This window comes from Micromys minutus, assembly GCF_963924665.1.
Source record: "Micromys minutus genome assembly, chromosome: 1".
Taxonomy (NCBI): Eukaryota; Metazoa; Chordata; class Mammalia; order Rodentia; family Muridae; genus Micromys; species Micromys minutus.
The window spans coordinates 232,965,488-232,993,320 of record NC_137969.1 but is presented as its reverse complement, the minus strand read 5'-3'; the positions used below and the strand labels follow the sequence as shown (position 1 = coordinate 232,993,320).

General features: G+C 37.6%; 1 protein-coding gene across 20 annotated transcripts in view; it reads right to left on the bottom strand.

Annotated features, from left to right (window-relative positions):
* NRXN3 (neurexin 3) overlaps positions 1-27,833 on the bottom strand; it is a gene marked incomplete at both ends in the record, with an annotated part of 1,482,596 nt that overhangs the window by 338,118 nt on the left and 1,116,645 nt on the right. For all 20 annotated transcript variants that reach the window (XM_080922160.1, XM_080922175.1, XM_080922171.1 and 17 more), the window contains one exon: positions 8,131-8,312. In XM_080922160.1, coding sequence (XP_080778286.1) covers positions 8,131-8,312 — 182 coding nt within the window. The remainder of the gene's footprint in view (positions 1-8,130; positions 8,313-27,833) is intronic.

Below are 27,833 nucleotides of genomic sequence, written 5' to 3'. Positions count from 1 at the left end.
GGACATCTGTGCCTTGCTTTCACTCTTTATTACCATGAGACAGGGTCTCCCACTGACCTGGAGCTAGGCTAGTAGCCATCATCCCGAAAGCTCCAGCAGTCTAGAGGTCTCCATTCCTCACAGATCTGGCACTATAGGTGCTCACCTGGGCAAACTCAACTTTCACAGAGTGTACTGTGTCTTGAACTCACGTCCTCACAAATGCACAATTTCACAGGTATCCATTGACCTGTGCCCGTGTTCCTTCAATTATGAGTTCTGGCTGAGACTGATTATAGAAATCTCAACACAAAGCACCTTGTTTGGGACAAAGTAAATGTTCAATGTATACAGCAGATAACAGACATAGATCAGTTATTATAATTCTAATTTTTGAAGCTTCATATTACTTAGGCATTAAGGAACCTGAGGTGTACCAGTCCAGAGAACATAATGATAAATGAGGAACATAAAGATATTTGGTCTTTTACTCTCATAACTACCCACCAGACACCAAACATATTGTATATACTTTGTCAGTTCAGTTTCATAATTGCATTATTAGACATTTAATTTGCATATTGAATTTATTATTCATTTTATTTCACATTTCGGAGCATCAGGATCTATAGGTATTTTTCCATCTTTTTGGTTGCCAGTTTACTTTATAGCACTTGCTATTCATCTGCATAGCCTGGACACATTCATAACAGGAGCTTGGTTTTAACAATGATTTGGTTCAGCTTTATTAATCCCCAAGTAAAAGATCAGACTATTCGTGCTTATATCTGATACAACACCAGGTCCAAGCCCTTTGAATGCTAGCCTTATATGGAAGGGATTTCCTGTCTTTATCTTTTTCTCATTGTGGTTGGCATCTATGAAGGTGCCATAGCCCCCTGTTTATTTACTTATTCATTCTTTGGCCTATTTTTTCTTTCCTCCTCTCTATCTCCTCTTTCCTAATTTTCTCTGCAAAGTAACAGATTTCGATTTTATATGGGTAATAAGGTATGGACACCAGGTTATGGGATGTTGTACATTCACTGTGATTCCAGAGCCCTTGCCAGGTTACAGTGAAGGGGAACTGAAGCACTGTGCTTCACCTCACAGCACAGAAGGAGAACCCGTTCCATCCAATGAAGCACGAAGACAGCAGCAGGCCTTCCTATGGTCAAACCCAAGATCCAAGATCCTCTCAGAAATAGAATTCTAGATTCTATGTCTTAGGCTCAAAGGTCACTCCAGATCTCAGGTATAGATCTGGGGCCAAAACTTAGATATCACTCCCAAGATATTTCATAAAATTGGCTTTTGGTAAGATGATAGGTTCTGTTGTGGTTTTATTTATTTGTAGACAGGTCCAGCAGACTTAAAGACATACTCTCAAAGAAAATTTATATTGACTTATAATACACATTCCTCTTGTTGCTGACATGTATCTATGTATGTACACACACACACACACACACACACATGCATATACCCCTTTTGCAGTCATCATATATTGGTATGTCTTCAAGAAAAGTACCTTTCTATATTTGTGCTAGCTTTGTTGCCAATAGAGAGCTTAAAGATGGTTTATTTTGATTGATCTTTAGGGCGAGCTGGCAACATAATCTTTTTTTATTTTCTTCTCAAATAAGAGGTCACAGTGCCAAATGGTAGAGTCATCTTCACAAATTGACTAACTTACCTCACATAACAGCAATAAGCCTTCAATCCAAAGTGCTTGGTTTAAAATTGAGATCTTTGTCCCTGGCATGCTGCCCTCAGATTCATGTATGGAATGAAGGTCAACAGATTTTGAAGGAAGCATCATGAACCTATTAGAGATTTGAGGACACACTCCTGATCTCCCATGCACATAGTTACTCATGGTCCAGATTACATAATCCTGGCTCCCATTGCCTTCTCCCAGCTTCCCCAGCCCTGCTGTGATGGCACAGCTAAGCAGAGAGCTGCAGGGAAGATGCCCAGCAAGGCCTCTGTGCACAAGTGGCTAATGATCTGGAAAAGCTCCTAAGCCCGGAAACCCCAAAGAGGCCTTTTTCACTAAGAACAAACAGCAATGAAAAGGATTGTGAGCCAACCTGCAGTGCGCAGCACTCAGTGGGAAATGAGATCGCCTCTGCTGGGCACCTTTGTATTTCTCTTGTTCTCCCCTCTTGCACTACCAGTCTCTAAACAGCAGTATTCCTCTGCACTCCATTGGACATCCTCCTACACAAAGTCCAGAGTCCAGTCCACTTCTGTCAATGGCCAAAGCCAGGAATGAAGCCGAGTTAACAGCCGTCTAACTTCATGGAGAACTAACCTGGCAGATGTCGATGCTTGACTGTAAATATTCACACAGAGATGGCCAAAATGAGGCATCCAGGGTGAATTTATAGATGCAATAGACCAGAGGAATAGACCATTTATCAATTTCAGCTCTGCTCTATTTTGTTTTCGGGGAGTCCCTTTGAATATCATAAATTGTAGAGAAACAATATTATTCAAGACAAATTTAATAAATACCCAATTTCCACACATCTGACCCAAGAGATATTACCAATAACAGTTTTGGAAAATGCCGTTGGGGGAAGAAATTCTGCTACTGTGGTACAGGATCTACTGAGACAGTGTCCCTTTGTCCTGCCTACCTCACTTCTGCACACATCTATCTGCATTGCAAGTTAGGAAGGAAATTGTTGGACAAGGTTATAGATTCTTGTCAAACAAAACAGATGTCCTGACACATAAATTTTCACTATTCCTGAAAGGCTCATAATTAAAAAATGAATCTAAGAGGATTTACTGTAAATTACACACAGGGAGAAAGAAATTAATATGTCTTTTCTACACCAGCATTAACTACACAGAAAGAAGCTAATTGCTGCCCAGTTCTCTACAACATTCTGTTTAATAGGTGGTGAGAGGACGTTGTCAAAGCTGCCCAGAAGAGAGCACAACATTTCATGATTATCATTTATGTGCTTCTAGGAAGGTGAATATAACATGGCATAGATAAGAGGCAGATGTCACTCACAAGTAATGCTAGCTGCTCTACAAACACTGAGCTGATTAACTCAACAATAGATTTCACTGGACGGAAACTTATATTTGAAGCAATTGTTTGCAGAAATCCCTTAGCCATGAGAATTTCATTTTATGCACATGAACTTCAACAGAGATCTCTTTGCCTTTGTCAAACGCATCTCATTCATGATTTCATAAATATTAGTGAGCAACAAACTGACAGAAAATACTGCATCATTAGAGCATGCATCCCAGAAAAAGGAATGTTAGCTAATCTGAAATAAATGAGTTCTTTCTTGTGAGTTATTTTGATCTCTTGGCCTTTTATGTTGTTGTTTTGGCTTCTTCTTTCTTTCTTTTTTTTTTTTTTTTTTTTTTTGAAGAATCCAAGCTTGGCATTTTAAATACTGGTTGTCAAAGGCCACTTAAGGAAGATTTGAGGTTTATAAGGTAAAGAAAAACATCATGAGGGATGGAGAGTATCACTGCCTCAGTTAGAAAAAATTATGATTTATGCAAATTACAAATGAAAAACAAAAATTTATGTGCAGAGCAAGTACCTAATTTAGCCTTGGTTTTCCTCTATATCTATTTCTCTCTCACTCTCTCCCCCCACCTTCTCCACCTTCTCTCTGTCTCTCTGTCTCTCTCTTTCCCTCACTCTCTGTCTCTGTCTCTCTCTGTCTCTCTCTCTCTGTCTCTCTCTCTGTCTCTCTCTCTCTCTCTCTCTCTCTCTCTCTCTCTCTCTCTCTCTCTCTCTCTCTCTCTCTCTCTCTCTTCCTCTACCTTGCTCTCACTTTCTCTCTCATATATATAGTATGTAAGCAGCTCCGAAACCAACAAAGGTGGGGGTAGAGGGGATGAGGGGTGGATGTAGGAGAAACTTCTACCAGGAGAGGAATCCCAAACCTGCCTCCCTAACTTGAAAGCTTCAGGTGGCTTCAGTGTGACAAGCCACATCTCAGTGCTCAGAAGGAAGCAATTGTGTGGGGCCCGTAGAGAAGGGTAAGGAGTCTCAGTGTACTGCCATTCACAGAGCCACTACATAAGCAAACAGAGTGACTTTTCTTATCATGTGCTCCAAGCCTGTGTTTATTTTTATTTCAGATGTGGATTGATGGTACTTTTTAGGGAAGCTTAAAGAGTGGGTTGCCTGTTTCCTACCATGACACGATACACTCTTACCCTCTATGTGACAGGGTGACAAGGTATTATCATTGGAGCTCAGTTATGTACTTTTGATCAGCCAGTGTCTGGATCTTGGACTTTTCCGTCCTGCCCAACAAATCATGAGATGTAAACTTTTGAAGTGTTTTATTACCATAGCACAAAATAAATCAAAACAGGTGCCTGCGTCCTGCATGTTTGCCATTACTTTCTTTGTTTCAACACTGAATTAGCTAATCAAAAAGTGGGCTAGCATACTGAAAATTATAAATAAACTCAAAAAGAAATACAAATGGCAAGAATTGTTTTTTTTTTCCTTTTTTTTTTTTTTAAATGAACAACAGTCTTAGCTATCAGGGAGTATGAATTACAGTTGCTTTGAGATTTCATCATCCCCTAAGTCAGTGGCCACAATCAAGAAAAATTAAAACAAACAGTGGTGGACTTGTTGTGGGAAGGAGGTTCCCTGTCAGACTACTGGTGATGGTGTCAACTGGTATAGGCTGACTTATGGAAGTCAGTAAGGAGTTGCCTCAAAGCATTTAATATAGTTGTGGAGAAGTAGTGCAGTGTTGAAGTACTTGATTAGCATGTATGAGGTTCTCAGTATTGCTGATAAATAAATGGAAATAGAATTATCACAGGAACTAGATTAATCATTCCTGGGTAGATACCTGAAAGACTATTTCATGATGCTAGAATAAGACTTGCATATCCGGGTTTATTACAGTCTTATTCTGAATAGCTAAGGAATAGAAAGCTTGTATGTGTGTCGGCAGAGAGAGGGATAAACAACATGTGGTACATGAATACATTGGGATTACATTCAGCTGTTAAGAAACTGAAATCATGACATTTGCCAGAACATTTCTTTCTTTCTTTCTTTCTTTCTTTTTTTTTTTTTTTGAAACTGGCAGCAATTCTGCTAGAAAGTTTATATTACTCAGAAAGAAAGCATGTTTTCTCTCATATGCAGATTCTAGATTTAAAGTATGTGTATGTGTGTGCATATGCATGTGTGTATATGTCCATGTACATATGTGTGTATATGTGCATGTGTGCATATGTATGTGTGCACTTATGTGTATGTGTGTGCTCATGTGTGTGTGTGTGTTTGTGTGTGTGTGTGTGTGTGTGTGTGTGTGTGTGTGTGTATTATTTAAGTATAAGAGAAACTGTGATGTGAAAAGACTGGAAAGAAAGGAATTCTCATTTTTACAAAAATGCATTTTATGTTTGTCTACAAATATTTTGGTGGTTGCTTGCAAAAGGAAAAGGACAGTTCAGTCCTCCCGGCTAGGGAAACAGGTGGTTGTAAGCCATCCAGCATGGATACTGTGGACTGAACTCGGGTCCTCCTTAAGAGTAATAACAGTCTTTCTGCTGATGCATCGTTCCTGTCCCCTGAGGAAAAGATCTTAAGGAATTGGAGAAGACTATGAAAAAGGACTCAAAAAGAAGCACAATGTGATGTCATACATATAAGAAAATATGAAGATGAAACTTTCCAATGTGTATGTCAATTTAAAATACAAAAATAGTAACTTAAAAAAAAAACAGTATAGAATTAAGTCTTTTGACTCCTGTCCAATTTCTTTGGTTATCTACAATGACTCCTAAGTGCTTTCCTCTTGAAATAAATTTCTTAGAATGGTGAAATGAACCAGTCAGCAGATGAAACCATCCTTTATAATCCTGCAGATGTTGCAGGAAGCATCCTACCCAGTATTTATTGTTTTGCTTTCCTGTTGCCTCTACTTAATTGTTCAAAATAAGAGGCTGGGAATTACTACAATCCTTTGATTTCTTTTTTGTCTAAGTCTTATTCTAATTGTCTTAAAGAATACAGAAGAAACAGACTCATTAGCTGATTAAAAATGGTTTCAAAGGACTGGAGAAATGAAGCGGCCATGCTTATTAAAAGGTCATCAGCAGGGCAGGTTTACTTACTTTGGAACTGTGTGGGTTTTCACACTGCAATAGGAAAAATGAGTAGTTTGTATAATTTCCTACCCTAAGCTTGTTAGGAAACATCTTTGGGGAATTTTCAGAGTGTTTTATTAATAGCAAAATCACTGATTTAGCCAAGGTGACATTAGATAGTCTGATGAAAAGTTTTGAGTATTTTTTACTTTTATGAAGAACATAATATATTGTGTCAAACTAAAGAACAAGGCTATAGAGAGAACATCTGCTAACACATGTAAGACAAACAAATGTGTATTGCTTGAACATCAGAACATGGCGCAAGGTATTCACATTTCAACCTCACCAGTGAATTACAGAATTTAACAAAGGGCATAGTATTCTGGTTCATCTGAGAAGTGCTTAGTACCCACAAATGATTTGTACCAGCACCCTGTAACATCCCAAGCAAACTACCAAAGAGTAAGACAAAACCTTTTTCTTAAGAGTGACGGTGTGGTACCAAAAATGAGGGCTTAGAAATGGGTACACTAGCAGCATATTATCTCATGGCAAAAGATGTTTATGACTAGACCACATCATATTTTTTTCTAAGAAGTCACACTGAACAGAAAAAGAGAAAATACATCATCATGAAAAGGCAACTGTGCTGGTAATAATAGCCTCGTTATAGCTGCCATGAAATAGTCATTAAGTTATGTGCAACATGAATCTCTTGGAGTTTTGTAAACGACAGTGGTTCTTGGAGGCTAAATAAAGATAAACTGTAGTGACTATGGCTGCCTCTCACTTTGCTCCTTGGCATGGGCTTTCGTACTGTTTAAACTCAAGCTCCTAGCACCATATGGTTCCTGAAGTATCTGAGAGAGAATTAAAAATCTGCCACCCCATTCCATATTTACTTATGACTAGTGCTTTTTGGAGCATGAGGGGAGAGTGTCTTTGCCCTGCTCTGGTTCATCTTGGGCCTGGAAGGAACATTCAGCTTAAGCCTTGTACTTCTAGCTAGATCTCCTCCAGGACAAGCCCAGCAGAACACAGCCCCTGGCTGAGCCTGCTGCTGTGGACCCAACTTGTTAGCTCCAATTTTAGAGATCAGCATATAAAATTCACACAATGTTTTCCTTCCTGGATCTGAGGATTAGCAAAAACTTAGATTCAAGGATTCCCTGCAATTACACCTTTTCCTCCATTGTGGGGATTGGTCCCAGTCCCAGATGATCTTTTTTTCTTAACTGTTTTCGCTTTGGTATTTAAATTGAATCCTTGGTGCTCCAAATTAAATCCATTCATTCCAGCCCTGTCATTGCTAGCTAATGAGAACAATTCCTCTTTCTGCCCTCGGTGGCTACGCGTGGGGTATTTACGGATGAGAATCATATCTTTCTTTAGCCTACTTTTTTTCTTCACTGTAGACTGCACAGGTGATAAAATGGGTTAATTGTTGCTATAAAAATATTTTCTATCCTCATAAGAAAGTCATTTTCTCCCCTCCAAATCATTTTAATTTCTTTGTTTTGCACAACACTCTTAGCATCTGCAGGGTTGGGGAGTAAAACTCTCTACCATCATAGACATGGGATCTACAGGAAAATGGTAAATATGTGACATATATACATAACTCAACTTGGCCACTGGGCAGTTTTCTCTGTGTCACACTCTTCTACTATGAGAGCTTCAGATGTAACCACAAATTCTTTTCATACCTGTGGTCACATTGGCCACCAAGATTTATGAATGAGTTCTTATTGGAACTGAATCACATCTTTAAAACATACTCTCTATGTGTAGTAAAACCAACAGACTGATTTACAAAGTCCATAATGTTGACATTCTGCTCTTTAGAGAAAGTTTGCCAACCCCCTTCTGTCTGTCCATCTAAGCCCAAGTGTGACAGTTTGTATGATTTAAAGGAGTCTTTGAAAGCAATGCACCTATGTTGCACTTACAGAGAATGTTCTCCTGTGTTTATCTAACACGCACCTCAGATCACAAGGAAAATAAGAGAATTGAGGCCAAGGCCAGGCAGGTACTCACTATGTGAAGCTGGAGGAAGTCGCCAAGTCCAGGGGCACTGTCAATGCGTACTAAGATACCATCCTTCACAGTGGTGCTGAATCCCACGGCAAGGCGGTCAGAGCGTGTGCTGGGTCTGTCATTTGCTGGCCAGGTGTAGAGGATGAGACCACCGCTTTTCCCAAAGATATATGTGGCACCAGCTGTGAAGGGAAATAGAAAGGAGACATAAGGTATTATGTATTATGCGGCGTTGCCGGCTCTAGTACCTCATTGAAACTGCAGGAGACAGGTGTGGGAGAAAACCTTTTCACACTGGACAGTATTTGGCTACTAAAAGAGATGACTTGCAAAGCTCAGAAAGTAAGTGTGTCTGTCTCCCCACATTAAGGATGCTAGCAATGGAAATGAATAATCAAACATGTTATTGAGAGATATTCTCTATCTTCTGCTCCTAATGCTCAACAGTGGATATACTGACTGATGAACTTTGTTACATGTTAACAAACAACTTCCCCACCCCCCTGTAGCAGCAGAATGGGTCTTCCATTTGGCTAAGATAGGCATGAGATAGAAACTTTTTCCCCTGGCCCTGGTTCTCAGAATATTCTCATCAGTAGGGTCAGCCTTATCAGAAGTGCCTTACCATAAAGCTTGTAATGAAGAAGCCTAAAGGTACAATTGCTTTCCCAATCCACAGAAACAAGTGCAATCTTGTGGCAGGAAGCAATATAGCTGAAACAATATTTCTGTGAAATGACTAGAAACAGGAATATTTAATATTTCAAATTTTGGGTATGGAAATTTCACATGTATATAATATATATGTATATATTACATATATATTTATTTGTAATTGAGATAACCTGTATTTGGAGCTCAGTTGTAAACATAATATTTGTTTCAGTTTAATATATACAGCTTATAGGCAAGAGCTGCAGATGACATTCGACAGGAATTTTTTAGACTGTCTGTGTCTTGACTATTGTGATCTGTCATATGCAGTCAGATGTGACTTTTCCAAAGTGGTAACAGGGTTCACTAATTTTCAAGCATTTTTTTGCATATTTAAAAGTGGTGTTTCTGGAAATGATCTAGCTGGATGGCTCAACATATTTATGTGTTTCATTATTTTTGTTGCTATATACATGCTGAAAGAAATTATTACTGAAGTCTTTTAAGAATAAACACTCCCTCCCTCTGTACTTATTTGGTGGTGTTTAATATTGGCAAAATAGGTCTCATCTCTCTTGAGAAACTAAAATCCAGAAGGGAAATATCGAAAACTACCTTAGGATAATGATCTCCTCCCTTGGCAAAGCGACATGATCAATTATACCTAGTTTATGCTTTATCATGCTTTTAGCATTGACTTCACTTTTATTATTATCAGCATCCATCCTGGGTTACCAAGAGTGCATTAAATGAAACTACTTACAAAAATAACACAGAGAAGACATAGAAAATATTCTGAGACCTATTTGTCAACTTGATGGGATTTTTAATTACCTGAGTGCCACCTCCCAGCATGCCTATAACAGATGATCTAAACTAGGTTAACTGAAGTGGGCAGACCCAATCTGAAGGTGAATGAGCAGGGTTGTGGATTACATCTGAAGGGGAAATGCCAGCTGAGCCCCAGCAGTGGCCTCTGCCAATTTTCTGGCTGCTAATGTCACATGACTAGTCATCTGGAGCCTCTGCCACCACCATTTGCTACCTGATGGACTGCATCTTTGAACTGTGAGCAGTCCTCTTCTTTACGTTTACTCTTAGTATGGCACTTTGTCACAGAAAGGTGACAGGTAAGTAATGAAGATCATTTCAAGATATTTTAAAGTCTATATTAAGAAATGCTCACTAAGTTGTAAACTGGGGAAGAATTTCCAAACATATAAATCTGGTAGCCAAAATAGACTATGACATTGTAACCCCTTGGGTTTTATGCCAGTTACTGGTATAGCAAGTAGTTTCCTATAATAAATTTCTCAACCTCCAAAGATCATTTGGTAGTAAATTTTCCTGTGTATATCCCACTGAGCTTGTGACACATAACTAATTTTCTAAACATTAGACAACCATTTGTTTAACCTTTAACAGTTAGAAATCTCAAACACTGGTCTCTACTGTCACGGTTAACTGATAAAAAATATTGAAACAAATTACATTGTCTGTCTAAGCAATAGATTATATAACTTAATTAAAAATAATGGGCTCATTTGGGCTAGAATTGGGAGTTTTTTATTCCTCTGTTCCTAAGCCATCTGAGATGTATGAAGATCCACACTCGTCTTGGAAAGGTCAGCTAGGAGGCTTGTATACGTTCCCTCCATTTGTATATCCCAAGCAGTACAGAATTTGTGTCCCGTTATGAGCTTTTCTATCCTTTGGGGAGCCTCCAGAAAGCCCTTCAGAATCATCTAGAGAAGCTGAGACTATGGTATGCAAAGTTTATGTTAATTCCATATGCAAAGCAGTGTTTGCTCTCTCCTACCCACAAACACCCTCAAAGCTGCTTAAAATTAGAAATCTTGGTGAAAACAATTTATGCTTGCTATCTCTCCATCTGTGAAGAGTTTAAACAAGTCCTTTTCTGTAGAGGATCACAAATGTCACCCTTGCTTTCTTCCTTCTTTATTTGGAAAACTGAAGGTTATTCAGTGATTAATGTATAAAATCACTAAAAATGCAAATCAGCCTGTGACATTTCATGCCAGTTTATAAAATCTTACCCAAGTCTGCCCCACATTCATAGTGGATTTGCTACAGAAGTACATTCTATTCTACCAGCACAGACACAAAGTTAAACATGCAGAGCAAGGCACAAGGATTTTAGTCTGCCAAGCCTTTTCTACCAGCTTAGGTCGGACTGAGCAACTGCAGGGGCTATTTGTGAGCAGTTTAGATATCTGTCTTAAACTAGAGACATCCAATACTAATTGCCCTCAAGATATTTGTTTAACCACCTGCCAATATAACTAGAGTACATGATTTGACAACAGTGCAAAGCTTTTCACCTTCCCATAGTCAGCCTTACACACTTCATGTCTTGTCAAGCTGATGTAAAACATAGGCAGAGCCATTACCCCAATGCTGAGATGCTTGCAAATAGCATTCTGGTTTTCAGCAAGCAGATAACTTCACAGACTCTCTTTACTTCTATGTTTCCCCACTGCTCTGTCCAATAATTCTCAGTGCTCTACATAAAGAAGCTGTTGAAAGTGAGTAAATACACAACCTCTTACATAGTGTGTTTACAAGTCATGGTGCTCTTACTTTTTAAATCAACAAAGACGAAAACCTTATTATAACACTAGCAGATAGATTAGGTGGATAGAACATCCAATTTCATAAAGCTATTTTTTTTTTTAGTACTGGATTTACAATAGCATGATCTTAGATAAATCTAACTTTGTAGACAGAGAGACATAAAAGATACAAGGTACTTGGTGTTGGGTTTATTCTGCAAGGCACAAAGACTGTAAGAACCTCTTCTTGATTGAAAAGACTAAGAAGGGTGACCAAACTTTCTAAGTCTTCCCACAGTTTAACAAAACTGTTAGATGAAATTAATTAATTGCCATAATTTTCTATCCTGACAGTACCATTTTTCAAGTTTTCGTGCTTTTCTGTGTTGAATGGTTTTTAGAAATAAACAAACTTTCTGTTCATTTTAAACACAAAATGCCTAGAACTTCAAAGGATGCATAATTCCATTGCTTAGAATTTCAAGTATTTTTTTTAAATGTTATTTTGAAATGGCAACTCAGTAGTTGGAGAATATCCGAAGAGCCCTTAAAAACCCCGTTTGAGTCTGTTAATGATCTTCACGTCCGAGCCTCTTGATGCTGCACTTTGTGTTCTGTCCTGAGACTGTATTTGTCATGGATGGCTTCTCACTGGACTCAGTGCGTTGGTGCCAAGTTATGGCTATGCTTGTGAATAAACAGAACAATATAAATTTAATCCATTCAAGTTTTAAAAAAATGGTAAAACAGTATCAGCTGAAATAAAAATGGCTACAGATGCCTTTGGGTCATTTATTTAAGGCCAAAGCATATATAGGGAGTGGAGTGAGGTTGCTCTGCAGTCTTTACCAAGAGAGTGTTTTGGGAATGAAACTGCTGCATAGCTACCAACACAATTAAGATTAAGTGGATATGTGCCTTAGCTTCCTGTATGTCACCACATCATTCACAATCCATAAATAATGGACTTAGGTTACTGTTTCAAGCAAATTGGCCATATATGTAGCTGGAAGTAATGGGGCAGTTAGAATTTCAATTAATCAAGCAAAGCTGGTGGTGGGGGCAGGTATAAGCAAAAATAGTTAACCAGGAGAAGAGATCCAACAGGCTGCAATGTAATATAATCAGGAAGGTGTTTTGGAATGCAGTTGGATATTGCCATAGAATAAAGTAAGTAGCTAAACAGATGATTTAAGAATTTTTCGAAGGGAAGAGGTGATTTTTTTTTCTAGTTCACATTTCATTCCAATATTCTGAAAACATTTGTGGATTTTTCTACTCAATTTACCAGAATTTAGTTGTTGATGACAATTCAACTCTTCCTTGCTTGGTTCATTAGGTAATAATCGTGGCTATTATTTTGACTTCGCAATGATGAGGCCCTGTTTTTATAATGATCTTTCTGCTCCCAGGCCTTCATCCAAGTCACCCATTACATTTTTGGCTGAATACCAAGAAAGAACTATCATAGACTTGCTTAAGATTCACTTTATAGGTGTGTTTGTATTCGTGTGTATTTATATGCATATCTGTATGTTGGAAAAATTCGATAGAAAATATAATTGTCTGTGATTCATTTATTATTTTGTCCTTCAAATAGTTATAGGCAACAATATGTCTTTGAAAAGCCCTCGGATTCTGTGCTAATTAGATGTTTATAGTGTTTTGTATCTCTAACACAAACCAGTTTTCCCTGAAACAATTTTTATTGTTGCTGAAATAGAAAAGCCTTTTGGAAGTGTTTCCCAGGGGAAGCCCATGAGTACTAAATTTAGCAAGAGCTAGATAAATTACTGAGAGGTAAGTATAGCCTTAGAATAACAAATTAGTATAGAAAGTGTAAACTTACATGCCATATGCTCTGCAAAGTTGGGTAAGAAATAGGATTCTACTGCTATCCTAGTCTCTTTGAACCTATGTACATAGACTAGAGTTCCACGATAGTAACGTGACATTTCAGTTTCTCAGTGAGTTTCCTGCTCTCCTCGATCAGTTCATCAATCATAGTGTAAGACACAGTTATGATCTTTATCCAAAAGCTGGCAAACCCTATTGGAAAATAAATGGACTATCGATTACATAGAAATCTACTCTTCCAGTAGATTTTGTTGTTGTTATTAAATTACAAACTATCTTTGATCCGCTCAATTACTATACAGTTAATAAAAGTTAAGATAGACTTGTTTCTTACAACTGTTAAACGTCTCTTTCAGCTAATGAAAACACAAAGCCAAGTGATGTCTCCCAGTGACTTATGCCTGAAGGACATTAGTTCTCAATTATTTTCAGAGTGATATGTAATGTTTTCTCTACCTCTCTATTTTTACATCTCTGGGGTTCTCAATTGTCTTCCTTTCTCTTACAGGTTTATGGTGCTCTGTGGTTTTGAAATTGCCTTCTCTAGGAATAGTTCTTTTGATTCACCTCACATTAGCACTCGCTAAATTTTTAGTGGCAAATATTTTGTTAGCTCTTTTTAATGTTTTAAGGAAAGATGAAAATTTAGAGGTTGGGCAACTTGCTCTGTCTCTCTCTCTTGTTCCTGTGCAGTCATGGTATCAAATGCCCCAGGGGAACACGGAGAAAACTGCTCCATAAAGAGGAAGAGGGAAGGGTAAGTGACAGGTAAAAACTGCATGTAAGTCCTCAGCATCACAGAGCCAGTCACTAAGGAAACAGAGTAAGTGATACAGATGTTGCCAACAGCCCTCTAGCTAATTTATCAGAATGGTATCTTATTGATCTATTTTTACTGCTATGAAAATTAACAAGGAATAAGTGCAGACACAATGATAAAGTGTCAATAGATGAAGTAAAAATTAAAGCACTTAACCTGAAAAATGAAAATTTATTTTCACTTGAGCATCACTTCCCTTGGGCACGGAAATAGTAAATGTATTTGCTTCTTATTGAATTGAGAGGGTGAAAGCGATACCTAGGGATCCAGATGTCCTGAGGGAGAGCTAAGCTCCACTTCTTAAGCAACGCTTAGGCCGGTGGGAGGGTCTTGTCAGATGGAGCCATCTTTCTCTTTCTTGAAGGAAGAGTAATGGAGGCTAAATAGAAATGAATCCTTCAAAGAATTCAATATTTTAGTCTTGCAGAAACAAGAGCATAATGCACATGCTTCTGTGAACAGACCAAAGCTGATTCAATATAGCCCTGAATCTACTCAGCAGCATGGGAGCTGAAACTTGCCTGATGAAGCCCTTGTGTATTAAAATCCAATGTCACAGAGTACCTGGTGGCAGCAAGATTTAAAACTAACAAAATGCATTCCTAGGTTGGTCCACCATTATTTGGTTAAAATAGTAAATAAAGTCAGCGGAGCACTCTTCATAGAGATTGTGTAGCTGCTGGACCTTTCTTTGCAAATATTCTTGGAGCTGGTGACAGGAAAGTGAAGGATTTACAGAGGAGAAATGAAGAAGTAACTTGCTGGTTCTAAAGCTTACCTATTGACAGACATACCTATATCTAAGTTATCATTTATACTAATTAACTTCCCCAAAGTCTGAGTAATATAAAAGGATACACAGTTTTAGCAGGCCCTCAGAAACACTGGCAAACACACTCTACCCCTTCACAATGCCAGGAATAAGGGTGTTTCCAGAAACATAGCACTTTGGAAATGTCATATCAGACAAGCATAAAAGACAGTTATCTTTCTTACAGAACCCTGTGGTAGTTATACTATGGATAAAAGAGATTTCTGGTAATATTGAAATTGATTTGAAAACAAAGCATCCCGGCCACTCTCAAATTCTCCCTAGTAAAACTGGCTTTTCCTAAGCTCACAGGGCAAATCTTCTGCAATCTAACAACACTAAGTGCAATGCTGATATTCACAATAGCATTAATGCTCATATCAACTCTAAATTAATAATCCCCAGAACACAATATAGTATTCCAAAACTGTTGAGTGGAGAAATTACTGCCACATTCACTTACAAGCGTGATACAGGGAGGCATCTCAGTTGGCATGAATAACATGAAAATCTGAAATTTATTTTATCTTCTACTTTGAGAACAGAAGCCAGTCTTTGTGGCTTGTAGATAAATATCTCTACCCTTGCTGTTGGCATGGGTTGACAAAGGGGTGACCTCAGGTGAGCATTGTGCTCCTTTGTCCTAATAATGTCTTGTAGTGATCATACTAGACATATAGGGTTAAGACTTACTACAAAAAAAAAAAAAAAAAAAAAAAAAAAAAAAAAAAAAAAAAAAAAAAAAAACTCAAAGTAACCCATTTACATTTTCAAAGATTCTATCTCTAAACATAGTGCATAGATTTTTGCTATCTTTGGGGGTTCTTGGACCAATCACCATGGATACTAAAAGATGTCTTGGCATGGATTTGTGAGAACACAATTATTCAATTCCTAACAGTTACTGTCTCCATTTTAATGCTGAGACAAGTCAAACTATAATATGCCCAAGAATAATTTACTACACTCATAAAACTGTCAATTCTGCATGCCAGCCTCCAGTAATAGTTTTATACCAGAGATTATCTCACAGCCAACATAATTTAACTTTCATAACCATACCAGTTTCTTATATAGGACAATAGAGTAAGTCCTAAGCAATTGCACAATATTTGTGTTTCATAAAATGAATATCAAATTTTATTGTCAAACAAAATGAAAACCCAGAGCCCTTCTACACTATGAGTTTCCCAAGGATAGGGCTGTTTAATTTATCTCTTGGTCAACAATTGTGAGTCTTTGAAAAATAATGAATCCTGGACTACCTCTTTGTACATATCTTTACATTTCCATTAAGACATAAAAAAGAACTGCAAAACAGGGAAGGAGGAGAAGGAGGAGGAAGAGAAGGAGGAGGAAAAGGAAAAGGAGAAAAGAGAAAGAAGAAGAAGGAGAAGTCACAACGGCCATTCATTTAGCTCAGTTACTTGTCACTTCACTTCAACACGGAAATATTTGTGAAACACTCATCAACTAAGATTCATAACAGTGCACATGATCAAGGTGCACAGAACTTTCAATTTACAAAAGGAAACTACCCATACACACCCTTGCATGACTTCACTTCAGTGAATTTTTGGCAGGCTGTGGTAATAAGATCACACCCTTTTTGTTTCAGATTGTTTTCTGTAACCGCTTAGCTATAAAATCACATGGCAAATTTTTACAAGACAGCTAATAAATGAATACACTTTAGGTTTAACTTCCTAGGGGTAGGTGTAGGGAAAGCAATATGATCTCCCCTTTATTTCATCAAGCAATAACTGACAGCAAGGACCATATGTACATGTCTGTTAGGAAAACACAAATGATCATCTGGCAATTACTCATCACCCATTTTGTAGTGTTATTTTTTTCAGGACATATGGTTTCTGATAGCATCTCTAGGGACCTGGTTAGAATAAAAGGAAGGTTCAAACTACTTTTATGCAATGCTTTGAAATACCTTTTCTGAGAGCAACCAAGATGCTTCTACGAGCTGATGATTCTCTAGAAGGGAAATTCAGATAAAAAGCAGGGACCTTGATTTAAATGTCTGTTTTATATGGACTTCTTACTTTGTAGGACTAGGGGCTAGCAAAGGTGATTTGGGTATGTTTGTGTGCTAATTTATAAAATTACGGTTTCCCTGAAAATTTTTTTCTTGCATTAAAAGGGAATGACTCTGAATTGTATAAGACACATATTTGCACTATAGAAATCATCACAGAGTTAGGGCAGAGAAAGGAATCTGAACAATTATAGCTCATGCTCTTTCTTCCATGATACACGTTCATCTCACTGTGCCATCATGTAATACATGTTTGCCTTCACTGTGCCTCAGTTTCAAGATGATTAAAATCTTTTTAGAGGCTCATGAGGTTCCTGCCCTGCCGAGGAGCTACTGGCAACTGATGGAAACTAGAAAAGGGATAGCCATTTTTGTTTGGGTTCGGCCATTGGTAGGTTTCTCATACATCAGTAGATGATCCCATACCCATTCACATTTTAGTAGCATTAATTGGATGCAGTAGTTATTTTTTAAAAGAATATTTAGACAAGAATTTGAGAGAGTAATTTGTTAGGGAAAGTCCAGGTGCGGATAGTGGGGAAATGGGAAATAAATGCATTAGAATATGTTGTATGCTGGTATGAAATACTATTTCTACCTAATAGTCTTAAGAGCTGTAATAAAGATGCATTACGACACGGAAAATTCTAGCTATTAAAGGGGTTGTTGTACAAAGATGAAGACCTTAGTTCAAACCTTAGGAAAATAACGATACAATCATCCCTAGACTTGTTGGATAACCAGTCCAGTCCAATTGATGAGCCTCAGAGTCAGTGGGGGACACTGTCTCTCCAATATGAAGAATGATATAGAAAGATGTCCAGTATTCACTTCTGACTTCCCTATGAACACACACACACACACACACACACACACACACACACACACACGAGCTGATACATTGCTAGTAAAATGGTATAACAAGGAATGACAATGTCAACAGCTCAGGAGTGTCCACCAAGAAAAGGAAATGCTCTTTAACTTTTCTGTTTGGGTTTTGTTTGCTTTTTGTTAAGACAGAACTGCATGTATCCCCGGCTAGCTTTGAGCTCACTATGTAGCCCAGGCTTGCTTCAATTCTTGATTCTCCTGCCTCTACTTACCACATGCTAAGATTTATATGTGTGTCACGGTATCAGCTTCAGCATTTCATGTATGTTTTTTACTGGAAGAGTTGGTGTTCTTGTTGTGTTCTTTTGACAAACGTTTATGGATTTTATAGTAAGGGTATATAGTGGCCATGCATGGCTGATGAGAAAAATCTGTGAGTGTGTAGGCCCTCACTTGACACTCATACATTATGCCATGACTTGGGACTTACTGGGTAGCAGATGTAGACTACTTTGTTTTAGAGGCCCATGTGAACTAAGATATTAAAAAATGTAATATGATATTTTCCATCTTTCTGAAATTTTTATTATACAAACCCATGGACTTAATTGCAATGTTCTGATAGTTATTATTCATCCCCTCCTCTGTTATCTCCCTGCCTCCACTCTGCTCCTCTCGCCTGATATTCCGTTTAATCAGGCCTTCTCTGCTTACATGTTCTGTCTGTTCCACCACACTTTCACTGGCCAGCTCCACCTTCAAATATCTTCATCCTTTCTCAAGTATCTCCTTCCAAGTCCACACATGCTAACAGATAGCAAACATACAATAACAAAACCGAAACACCTTAGGCAATGTCCCTTATGAATATTCATACAATTTTGTGGGTAAAATCACAGGTGCACTATACTTGATTCCAGTACTATGAGAAGTAGTGCGTTACAACATTAAATGTATCTACTCAACATGTTTTATTATTTCAACCAATTAAAGAAGAATTAGAATATAATTTTATCCAGGACTTAACAAAATCCTAGAGACATTCCTTTCCAAACTTTAATTAAAGCAGAAATGAAGCAACGTGTTTTAAATATGATAGTGACTATCAAAACCATCTAACATCACACCAAATAATAAAATCCATATATATATATATATCCTTTGACAAGTAAATCAGGAAACAGAAGTTTTCATTAGTACAGCATTACCAGACATCATTTGGATGCTCTTATTAAAACAGCAAAGCAATAAAATAAACTATAAATATTGGAAAAGAACATAAGTTTTTAAAGGACCCATGAATAAATGTCTACATCTTCAAAATCTATTTAATTAGTAAGAACAAATGGTAAAATGATGTAAGAGAAGCTACAAATATGCAAATCAATAGCTCTTCACTCTCTCAAATTTGATGTGATTATTTCCACAAGATTAATAAGACCACTTAATGGAAAAACACAGTCTTTTATTCAAAAATTAAATTTGCATGTAGAAAGAATGGCTCTGGATTCTTTATTTACATTATCAGCTAGTATCCAGATTATATAAAGAAATACAAAAGCAAACCCGTAAAACCCACTCAGAAAATAGGAAGGCTTGAAAATGTCATCCAATTCTGGGGTAATTTCACCATGTAAAGGCTCTGGGTTCAATCCCTTGTAATGCCAAAAAATGAAAAATAACAGGGTAAATAGATGGCCAATAAAACATGAGAAGTCATGTCATGTGATTAATTGATATGGAAATTCAGATCATTTTAAAAGCCTACATTGGAGTATTTCTTTATGAGTATTGGCAAGGGTATAGTGGATACTTTTGCATCATTGGTGAGAATTTGAAATGTTGTTGTCACCCTGGGAAAATGTACAGTGGTTCCCCAAAGTATACAAATACACACACACACACACACACACACACACACACACACACACACACAAAATCCCAAATATATAATGATGACCGAATAAAGAAAATGTGGCCTACAGATAAAGGAAAACACTAGTCAGCTCTAAAAAGAAGTGTAATTGTGACACAAAGAAAATCTACTCAAATTAAAGTATAAGTTGAAAGGGCATAAAACATTTCTTATACTAGTCACAATATCATGATGGATAAAGACAGAAGGAAAGTATTAATTATGACATTCAAGGTAATTTTGACCAGAGTTTCTTATGTGAAGTTAATAAGGAAAGAGAAATACATTAAGAGCTCTCAAGAAAAACATACAGTGAAGAACAGGGAAGCCAGAATCTTAAGAACCTGCTCTAATCTCAGGGAAGAGGTATATCAGGAAGATTGTGGCAAATTACATACCAGTCTCATCCACATGCTGACTGCCAATCAGCCAGCAAAACCTTATCTCAAATCAATAATAACAATGAATAGACTAAGGAGAGATGAGAAATTAGAAGTTGGTACGTAGACTGGAGTCAGAATGTACTCTCATTAGTAAAAATTGCACATGGGCAGACCTATTGAGAATGGAGAATGAATCCATAGCTACCCAATTCTCAGTCCTGGAAGGATATTCCATTTAGAGAACATGATCAGAGGTAGACAAGGCATGGTGTCATGTATTTGGGAAGCACAGAATAATCTCTTATGTGTAGCACAGAACAACAAAGGCAGTTCTAGAAGAAGTTGGTAAGAGCTGCCTGTTGCCCAGTGTCCTGGTAAGATAATGTTTACTTGCACCTTACTTGGTATGCCTGTATGCTCCTTAAAGCATCTTCATCTTCTTAACAGGAAGCCTTTAAAAACACACGCACAATGCCCAACACTTAAAAATCAATTTTTTTCTGAAAAGAAATAATTGTTTAAAAATGCATTGCACCGTCTATTGTTAATAATATTTTAATCATTCTTATTTATTCTTTTCTCATACAGTACACACTGACCATGGCCTCTCCTTCCTCCCATTGTGCCCCACACCGGAGGTTAGTAAATGACCACTTTGGTCAGTAGAAAATCGGTCTGAGTAGTACAATATTGTCTGCTGTATAGTAGACAGAGAAGAGAAAGTAAACTATCAAAACTTAGGAGCCCCCAAACCCCCTTCCTCCTTGAAGTTGCCTCTATCAAGTATTTTGTTGCTGTGACAAGAGAAATAACTAGAAAGTGCATAAGCCTTACTTTTAAAAAAATTTTTTTTCTCTAAGCTACAAGGCCTTGGAGTGGAGCACTTTCCACATCTGCTCCTGGCCTTATGCTTTTATTCATGAAGCCACATTGCAAGCCTATAAACATTCATTTCCCGCCTCTCATCTTAGTGTTACTATGAGAACTTTAGCATTGATTCAACAGTAACGCTATGACATGCTACAAATAAACAGCAGTCACTTCCATCAAAGCTTGAAGAGGTGTTATGATGGATATATTCAGACACACCGCTCTCTTTTTAGAAAAGGCAATTTTATGGAAAAATACAAGATAATTGGTCTTTAGCTCTTGCAATAAACCTAGATGGCACCTGCCATATTTAAATTAATACAGTGCTTCTCCCTGTTAGATTAGACCTTCTGATGGAGTCAGTCATGTGAAAAGACTCTGACATAGCTTGTGCTTAGATTGTAACTTTTTTTTTTCTGAATGTGGGTGCTTTAAAAAAAAATGATGTGATACTTGTCCATCCAGTGAAAAAAGAAATTGAAAGTTCTTGATTCAGTCACATATCCTGCCTCTCCTTATCTCTCTGCCTCAGCTTTTGCTTTACATAGTACAACATAGGTGGCAGGTTTTATCGGTTACTGGAAGATGCTCCAAGGCTATGACGTTGTAGCTTAAGCCTTCAAATGAACACTGTGTCTGCTTACCCAAAAGCATGTACAAACAACTCTTCAGGAGTTATTCCATTCCCAGCTGTCCCAAATTTCCCCTACTCAGGTCACCATGATGTGGGTTAAGTAGAACAGAAGTCTATATGGTTCTTTCTAATTTCGCTTAAAACAGAAGCAAGAAAAAAGCAGGTGCCACTGAAGATGAAGTGCCTTCCCTGGCACTGAGGCAGGCCCTCTCACTTTCTGGAAAAGTGCTTGATGAGTGAAGATCTTCCTTATGGGGTCAAGTCTACTCTCAAAGCATCTACCAACACTGGAGGCATTAGGGACAAGAACACAACATGTGGCTGTTGTGACTTTTTGCATGAGGAGTTCTTTTCTGGGGAGTCTTGTCATTCTCAGTGATGATCCACCTTCCATAAGTTCCTTGTTAAAACTATGTCCTTTAATATATGACCACACCTTTACTTAAAGGAAACATTCCTCCTAAGGTTACAACCTATTAGAAAGTCCGTAAGACAACACTGGCTCTTGAAGGCCCATCATCCATACCAGAAGCAAAGCCAGTCATAAGTTATACCTTGTTTGCTTGCTTTTGATATAGTTGATATTGAGCATTCAGCATACTGGGCAAGAATGCTGCCTCTGAACTTCACTCCAAGTTCCACTTTTACTTTCAGCCACTTTCTCGTTAAGTTATCCAGACTACACTAAAACGTATTTCCTCCAGAGTTAGCCTCCTTGTGATAGTACATTATAGGAATGCACCACCTGATGTAGCTAATTTAGAAAAACATACTCGTCATTGGCAGCCACAGCCTTTATTTCTGACCCAGCTGGAGCACATGTATATAGAGTTATCATGTACCTCATATGGTCAAGACCTGTGCAAGGCACATCAAATAATGTATGACAAAGTGCAAAGAGTATCCATGAAGCCACCATTTTGGTTTTAGTTATCCATATAAATACAGGGGCCTTGTGCAGTTGCAGGATCTGCCCAAGGTCACAGCTGATGACTTGGAATTATAACTTTTCTGCTCTATAGGTAACAGTCATTGAAACTCCATATTCTTTGTGGGACCTCAAGAAGAGATACTCAATAAAATTTCACTAATTTTCTTTAACTTTAAAAGTATTGTGCAACATCCAATTTACAAATTCTATTATTATATTATGCTAATATATAAACATATACATACACCCCATAAAGTGTTTACATTAACAAAATAGTCTGTAAACCATTCCTTTTTGGACTAAGACGCAGGTGTTTGATAGACAATATGCTGTTGTTCATTGAGCTGCTTAATGGAGACCAAGGGATTCTTCTTGGATAGCAAAAATCACTGTGGAGTAGTTTCTTTGAGAAAGGTCAACAGAAAACCTGAAAGGAGATAGAGAGAGTGAAGAAAAAACAAGAAGGGGGGAGGAAGCACATGGATGAAGAGAATTTGGGTAGTTGATTAGAATTTGGTGTACAACAAAAACATAAGAGAGATGACATATCTTATCTAGGCCAGTATATTTTGTGTATTTATTGGAAACAGACTTTTTTGAGTACCGAATTGAATCTTTATACTTAAATATATTGGATAGCATAGCATATATAAAGGAGTCCTGTCCTTATTCATTGATCTTAGTCCACAGGAAATGAAGGCAGAATAATGTAAAATTTCTAAAAAATTTGCATATTTATCACTAAAACAATTCAGCTGAAAGGAGATTTTATATATATATATATACATATACAATGGAAAAGGATGCATTTAGGCATTGTGCCTTTTTAAATTCTATAGTTTCCACTACAAGGTAATACAGAAATGGAAGGGACAGTCTACAGATCTGTCCAGGCTCCATAAATATGTATCTGATAAGGCAAAGTTCTTTCCCTGGGGTGTGGGGGGTGGGGGGGAAGAAGGAGAAGAAGAAACAGAAGGAAGAGGAGGATTGGGGAGGAGGAAAAGCAGGGAGCAGGAGGGAGGAGGAGGAAGCAGAAGAGGAACATGTGAGGAAGTGGAGGAGGGGATTGGCAAGGGTATGCTCCAACTTGGATGTGACTTCTTTAGAAGCACTACAGCAGCAAAGGCAAGTCTAATAGCCATTTAATCATCTGTGCTATGCAGTGCCATTTCCTTAGACTCTTATGAGATTCATGAATGATGTAGGAGCTGGCTACTAGAATTCAGGATTCCTTTTGATATTTTCAGGGAATTTGTAATCCCCCCCCAAAAGACAAAAGTGAGCTCCTCAGATCAGTTATTATTTGTTCTGGAAGAGAATTTACAGACTTATCAGTGATTCTTTTGCCCTATTCACTAAAGTCCTTATTGTGATATACTGCCTGTAATTGTTCAAGAACAACAGTGTCACTGGGAATCCATGCATGGTGAGCTATTTTCTTTCTCTGCTTGCAATTTTGTCATTTCCAGTTACTGTAACCTAAATGGCTTTCACACCAATATTCAGATCACATGTATCTCTGTTTGGCCAAAGGTATACATAAATATATACACATCCATTCCTTAGTGAGTATGAATATAGACACATATAGTGATGTATGTGCTCAGATGTGTACATATGCACATGACACATACAGAGGTTGTTCTTGAAGGTCTGAAAACTCAAATGTTATTTGGCTTTATTGTTAGAAAAAAAATTCTGGGGTGGACTGTAAAAAAGGTATTCTGTATTCTCTGCCTGCACGTCACCTGCTTGTCCATAGTAAATTAGTTGATATAGTCATTAAAAATGTATTAAGTTCCTACTAATTATTATGTACTCTTCTGAGTGCGAATGAGAGATCAGACAATATAGCATATTCCTATTATTAATAGAGATATTATTTAATAGGAGTGCCAGGTAATGCCCAAATCAAGATGATATCTAGGAATTTTTAGTGTTAATAGTCATGATGAGAAGGGGGCCCTGGTGTACATAATATCACAATCATACCTGAGTGTCATGATAGGAAACGTAGCACTTCCTGGAAAAAATGGGGGGTTCTCTGTCATTAGAGGGAATACTGGCAAAAGAGTTTGTCTCTGAGTTCTTGGCATGCTTGAGATCAACAACAAATCAGTGTATCCAAAGCAGTGAGTGAAAGAAAAGGAGTGTGAGGAAGACTGTCTGTAAGACTATTCAGTCTCATGGGAATCACCACATTGAGATAGTTCTTTTTCTACCCCTCTTCTGAGATTGTGAATTAGCTCTCCTCATATCTCTATTAATATCATAAAAATAGATATTGAAGATTAGACATGAGAAGGAAGTAGGCAGGATGGAGAAAAGTTGCACACTTACATATAAGGAAAAAAATGAAGTAACTCTGATCAGGAACTTAGAAGTCCATGGGATCATCTTTGGATGCATATAAGAAGTGGAAGAGAAACTATGTAGAGTCATTGAAAATTAAAACCAATGACTGAACATTTCTGTGCTCAAGATAGGCAGTCAAATGTGTAGAGGATTTTTGTTAGAGCTATTCAATCACAGAATGGATTCTCCAAATAGAGTAAAATTCATGCCAGACATGTTGCTACATAAGGTATTCATTGTCCATAGGTGTCTCTAGGTCTATTCTAATAAAAGTAGGATATTATTTTTATTTCTATCTCTTTATCACTCATCTCTCTCTCTCTCTCTCTCTCTCTCTCTCTCTCTCTCTCTCCCTCTCTAATAGAACATCACGTCAATATAACAATAGTACCAAAGTTTTTCAATACTTAGGTGTGGGAGGTTGTGGTTTAAGAAATATTTCATCAAATGGACCTTCAGTTATTAACAGACAGTAATAAAATGTCAGTTATGCAGGATGAGTAGGTTCTAGAAGTCTTTTGAACAGTTAAGTTTGTACAGTGAAAGAAATTTGTATGTAGTATAGATCATCTGTCAAGCATCTTAACCATAACACAATGAAATAAAAAAGCTTCAAAAATATCTTCCTTTTAACATCCTACAACTTCCTAAAAAGACATAAAATCCTGATTTACACATAAGAATTACTTTAAAGTATTTTTAATGGATAAAATATGTTTCTCTAGTGTTTTGGAGGTATGGAAAGAAGGAAGGAATAGAAAGAGAGAGTCTACACCCAATAAGAATAATGAAACAATCTTTCTGCTGCCTACACAGACTGTGGCTGAGTGAATTTTCATACCTTTCTTTACTTCCTTATTTTACAACTTTCTTTAATAGAAAAAGCAGACATAATAAATGAGAATGAGTAAAATAAGATACGGGAACATTTAGAGACTCAATCTCCAGAAGCAGAGCAACAGATTAAATATTGAATCATCAAGCAGCACAATGTGTATGTGCTGGCTGCTCTAACATACCCATCTGAGTTTGGTCCCTGAGCCCACATGAGGGTGGACAAAGAAAATAGACTCTGGAGCACTGTCCTCTTCCTCCATATACATCGCATATGCACTGCCTTAACAAGACATCCACATGCATATGCACACACACACACACACACACAGAAAGAGAGAGAGAGAGAGAGAGAGAGAGAGAGAGATCACACTCACATATACACATAATAAGAAACATTTATAAGGTTAAGTTTGTTTCTGCTTGAAGAAATATTTTCTTGAGATGAGACTTTATTTAAAAAATCTATATACTATATGAATGTAACAGAATGATACTTTATAGATGGAAGAGAAAGGAACCAAAAGAGAGTCAGATTTCCTAGTAATCAGGAGTTAACAACACAATCCCATGCTGAAATGAGTTCATGAAGAAGTTCTGATGGTTTTGTATCTAATGCCCTGCCTTCTTACCTTGCATCATGCAAAATCTTCATGGTCTTTATTCTTGTCATTTTGCCACTGTTAGTTTGACTGTAACTTCAGTAATGAAACATGCATAATTCATCTTTTAGTTCCTGAAATAATACATAGTACATAGCCAACTTTCTTTTAATATCATGAAGCCAGCAATGGACTTTGAAGGAAGTGTATCATTTAAAGTGGAAGCACAGACTGCTTGACCTTTATCGAGCTGGCTATCAACCTCACCATCCTCATGTTTCCTCATTCCCTAGTGCTTCCCATTGCCTTAGAATAAAACCGAAGTCTTTAAAATGGACCAAAAGCTCTCTATGGTCTGGCTTACAAACCTCTCCTTGCTTCCTTCATTCAGCACCTTATTCATTTCCTCACTGAGAGTCCCCTGTTCTTTCAAGTCAATTTTGATCTGTCGCAAGGTCTTCCTTGGCCTCACAACTACAGGTCAAAATTTCCGCCCATCCCTTGTGCTCACCCTCCATCCTAAAATTTCCACCAATACCACTACACCTCTTCTGCCTGCTGTTAGAATTATGTTCGTGAGGCTGGTGTTTACCTCCCAACTATCCACACAATTCTTAGCTAGTAGAAGGCATCCAATAGTACTGTGGAGAAAAGTAGATCATTAAGAATGACTGTGTTCAAAAATATGGCTAGGTGACCTCCTGATGGGTATGTCTCAATGTTGTCGCTCTTTAGACCCATTCATTTGTTTTCGATCCTGTTTCAACAGACACAAATAATCCAATGCTTGAATTCACAAACTGCATCACAAGTGCATCTTTATTCAATAGACTTTTAAAATGGAATGATGATAGCAGCCTTTTCCTAAGTTTTCCGCTTTGATTAAAAGATTTATGCACACAAAGACCATACTAAACACATCTAAGGAAAGGAAATCCACAAGTTCAAAGCTGTCTATCGTACAACTAACACTCAGTTGTGAAAGTGGCCAGAGAAGCTATTGTCGATATTTTCTCCATTAAGTAAAGAGCTAAAAATGAGTCACTCAAAGGAGAAGAGAATAAGCCAGGGGTGTGATGCAGGTCGGGAAAGCCTATTACTAGGAAGACTGAGATAGCTTGAAGGAAGAGATGAAAGGAATGGGAGGAAATAAGAAAGGAAGGGAAGAAGAGAGAAAATGAGCAGAAAGAAAATGAAAGAAAACACTGAAGATAAAAGAGAAGAAAAAGAGAGCTGTAGGCTCTACCCCTTCACTAAACCATTCTCTCTAAAGTGCTGCAGGGAAAGAGTCAAACCCAGTGATGTCAACATCTTCAGCCTAGTATGTCACATGGGTATATTTCAAAGGAGCTAGACAAATAAACTCTGAAAATTCTTTTCTTTCTTGTTTCTGCCATAATGTAACTTATTGATCCGGGGTCCACTGTTTCTTGGTGCTCACATGATTTGGTAATACAGGGGATTTATTTTTATCCTTTAGCTCAGAGAGTTGTGTCCATTCTCCCTCAGTACAGAACTCCTAGTTTTCTCTGTTTCTCTCTCTCTATACCTGACACCCATGGGGTTAACAAGAAGACTTA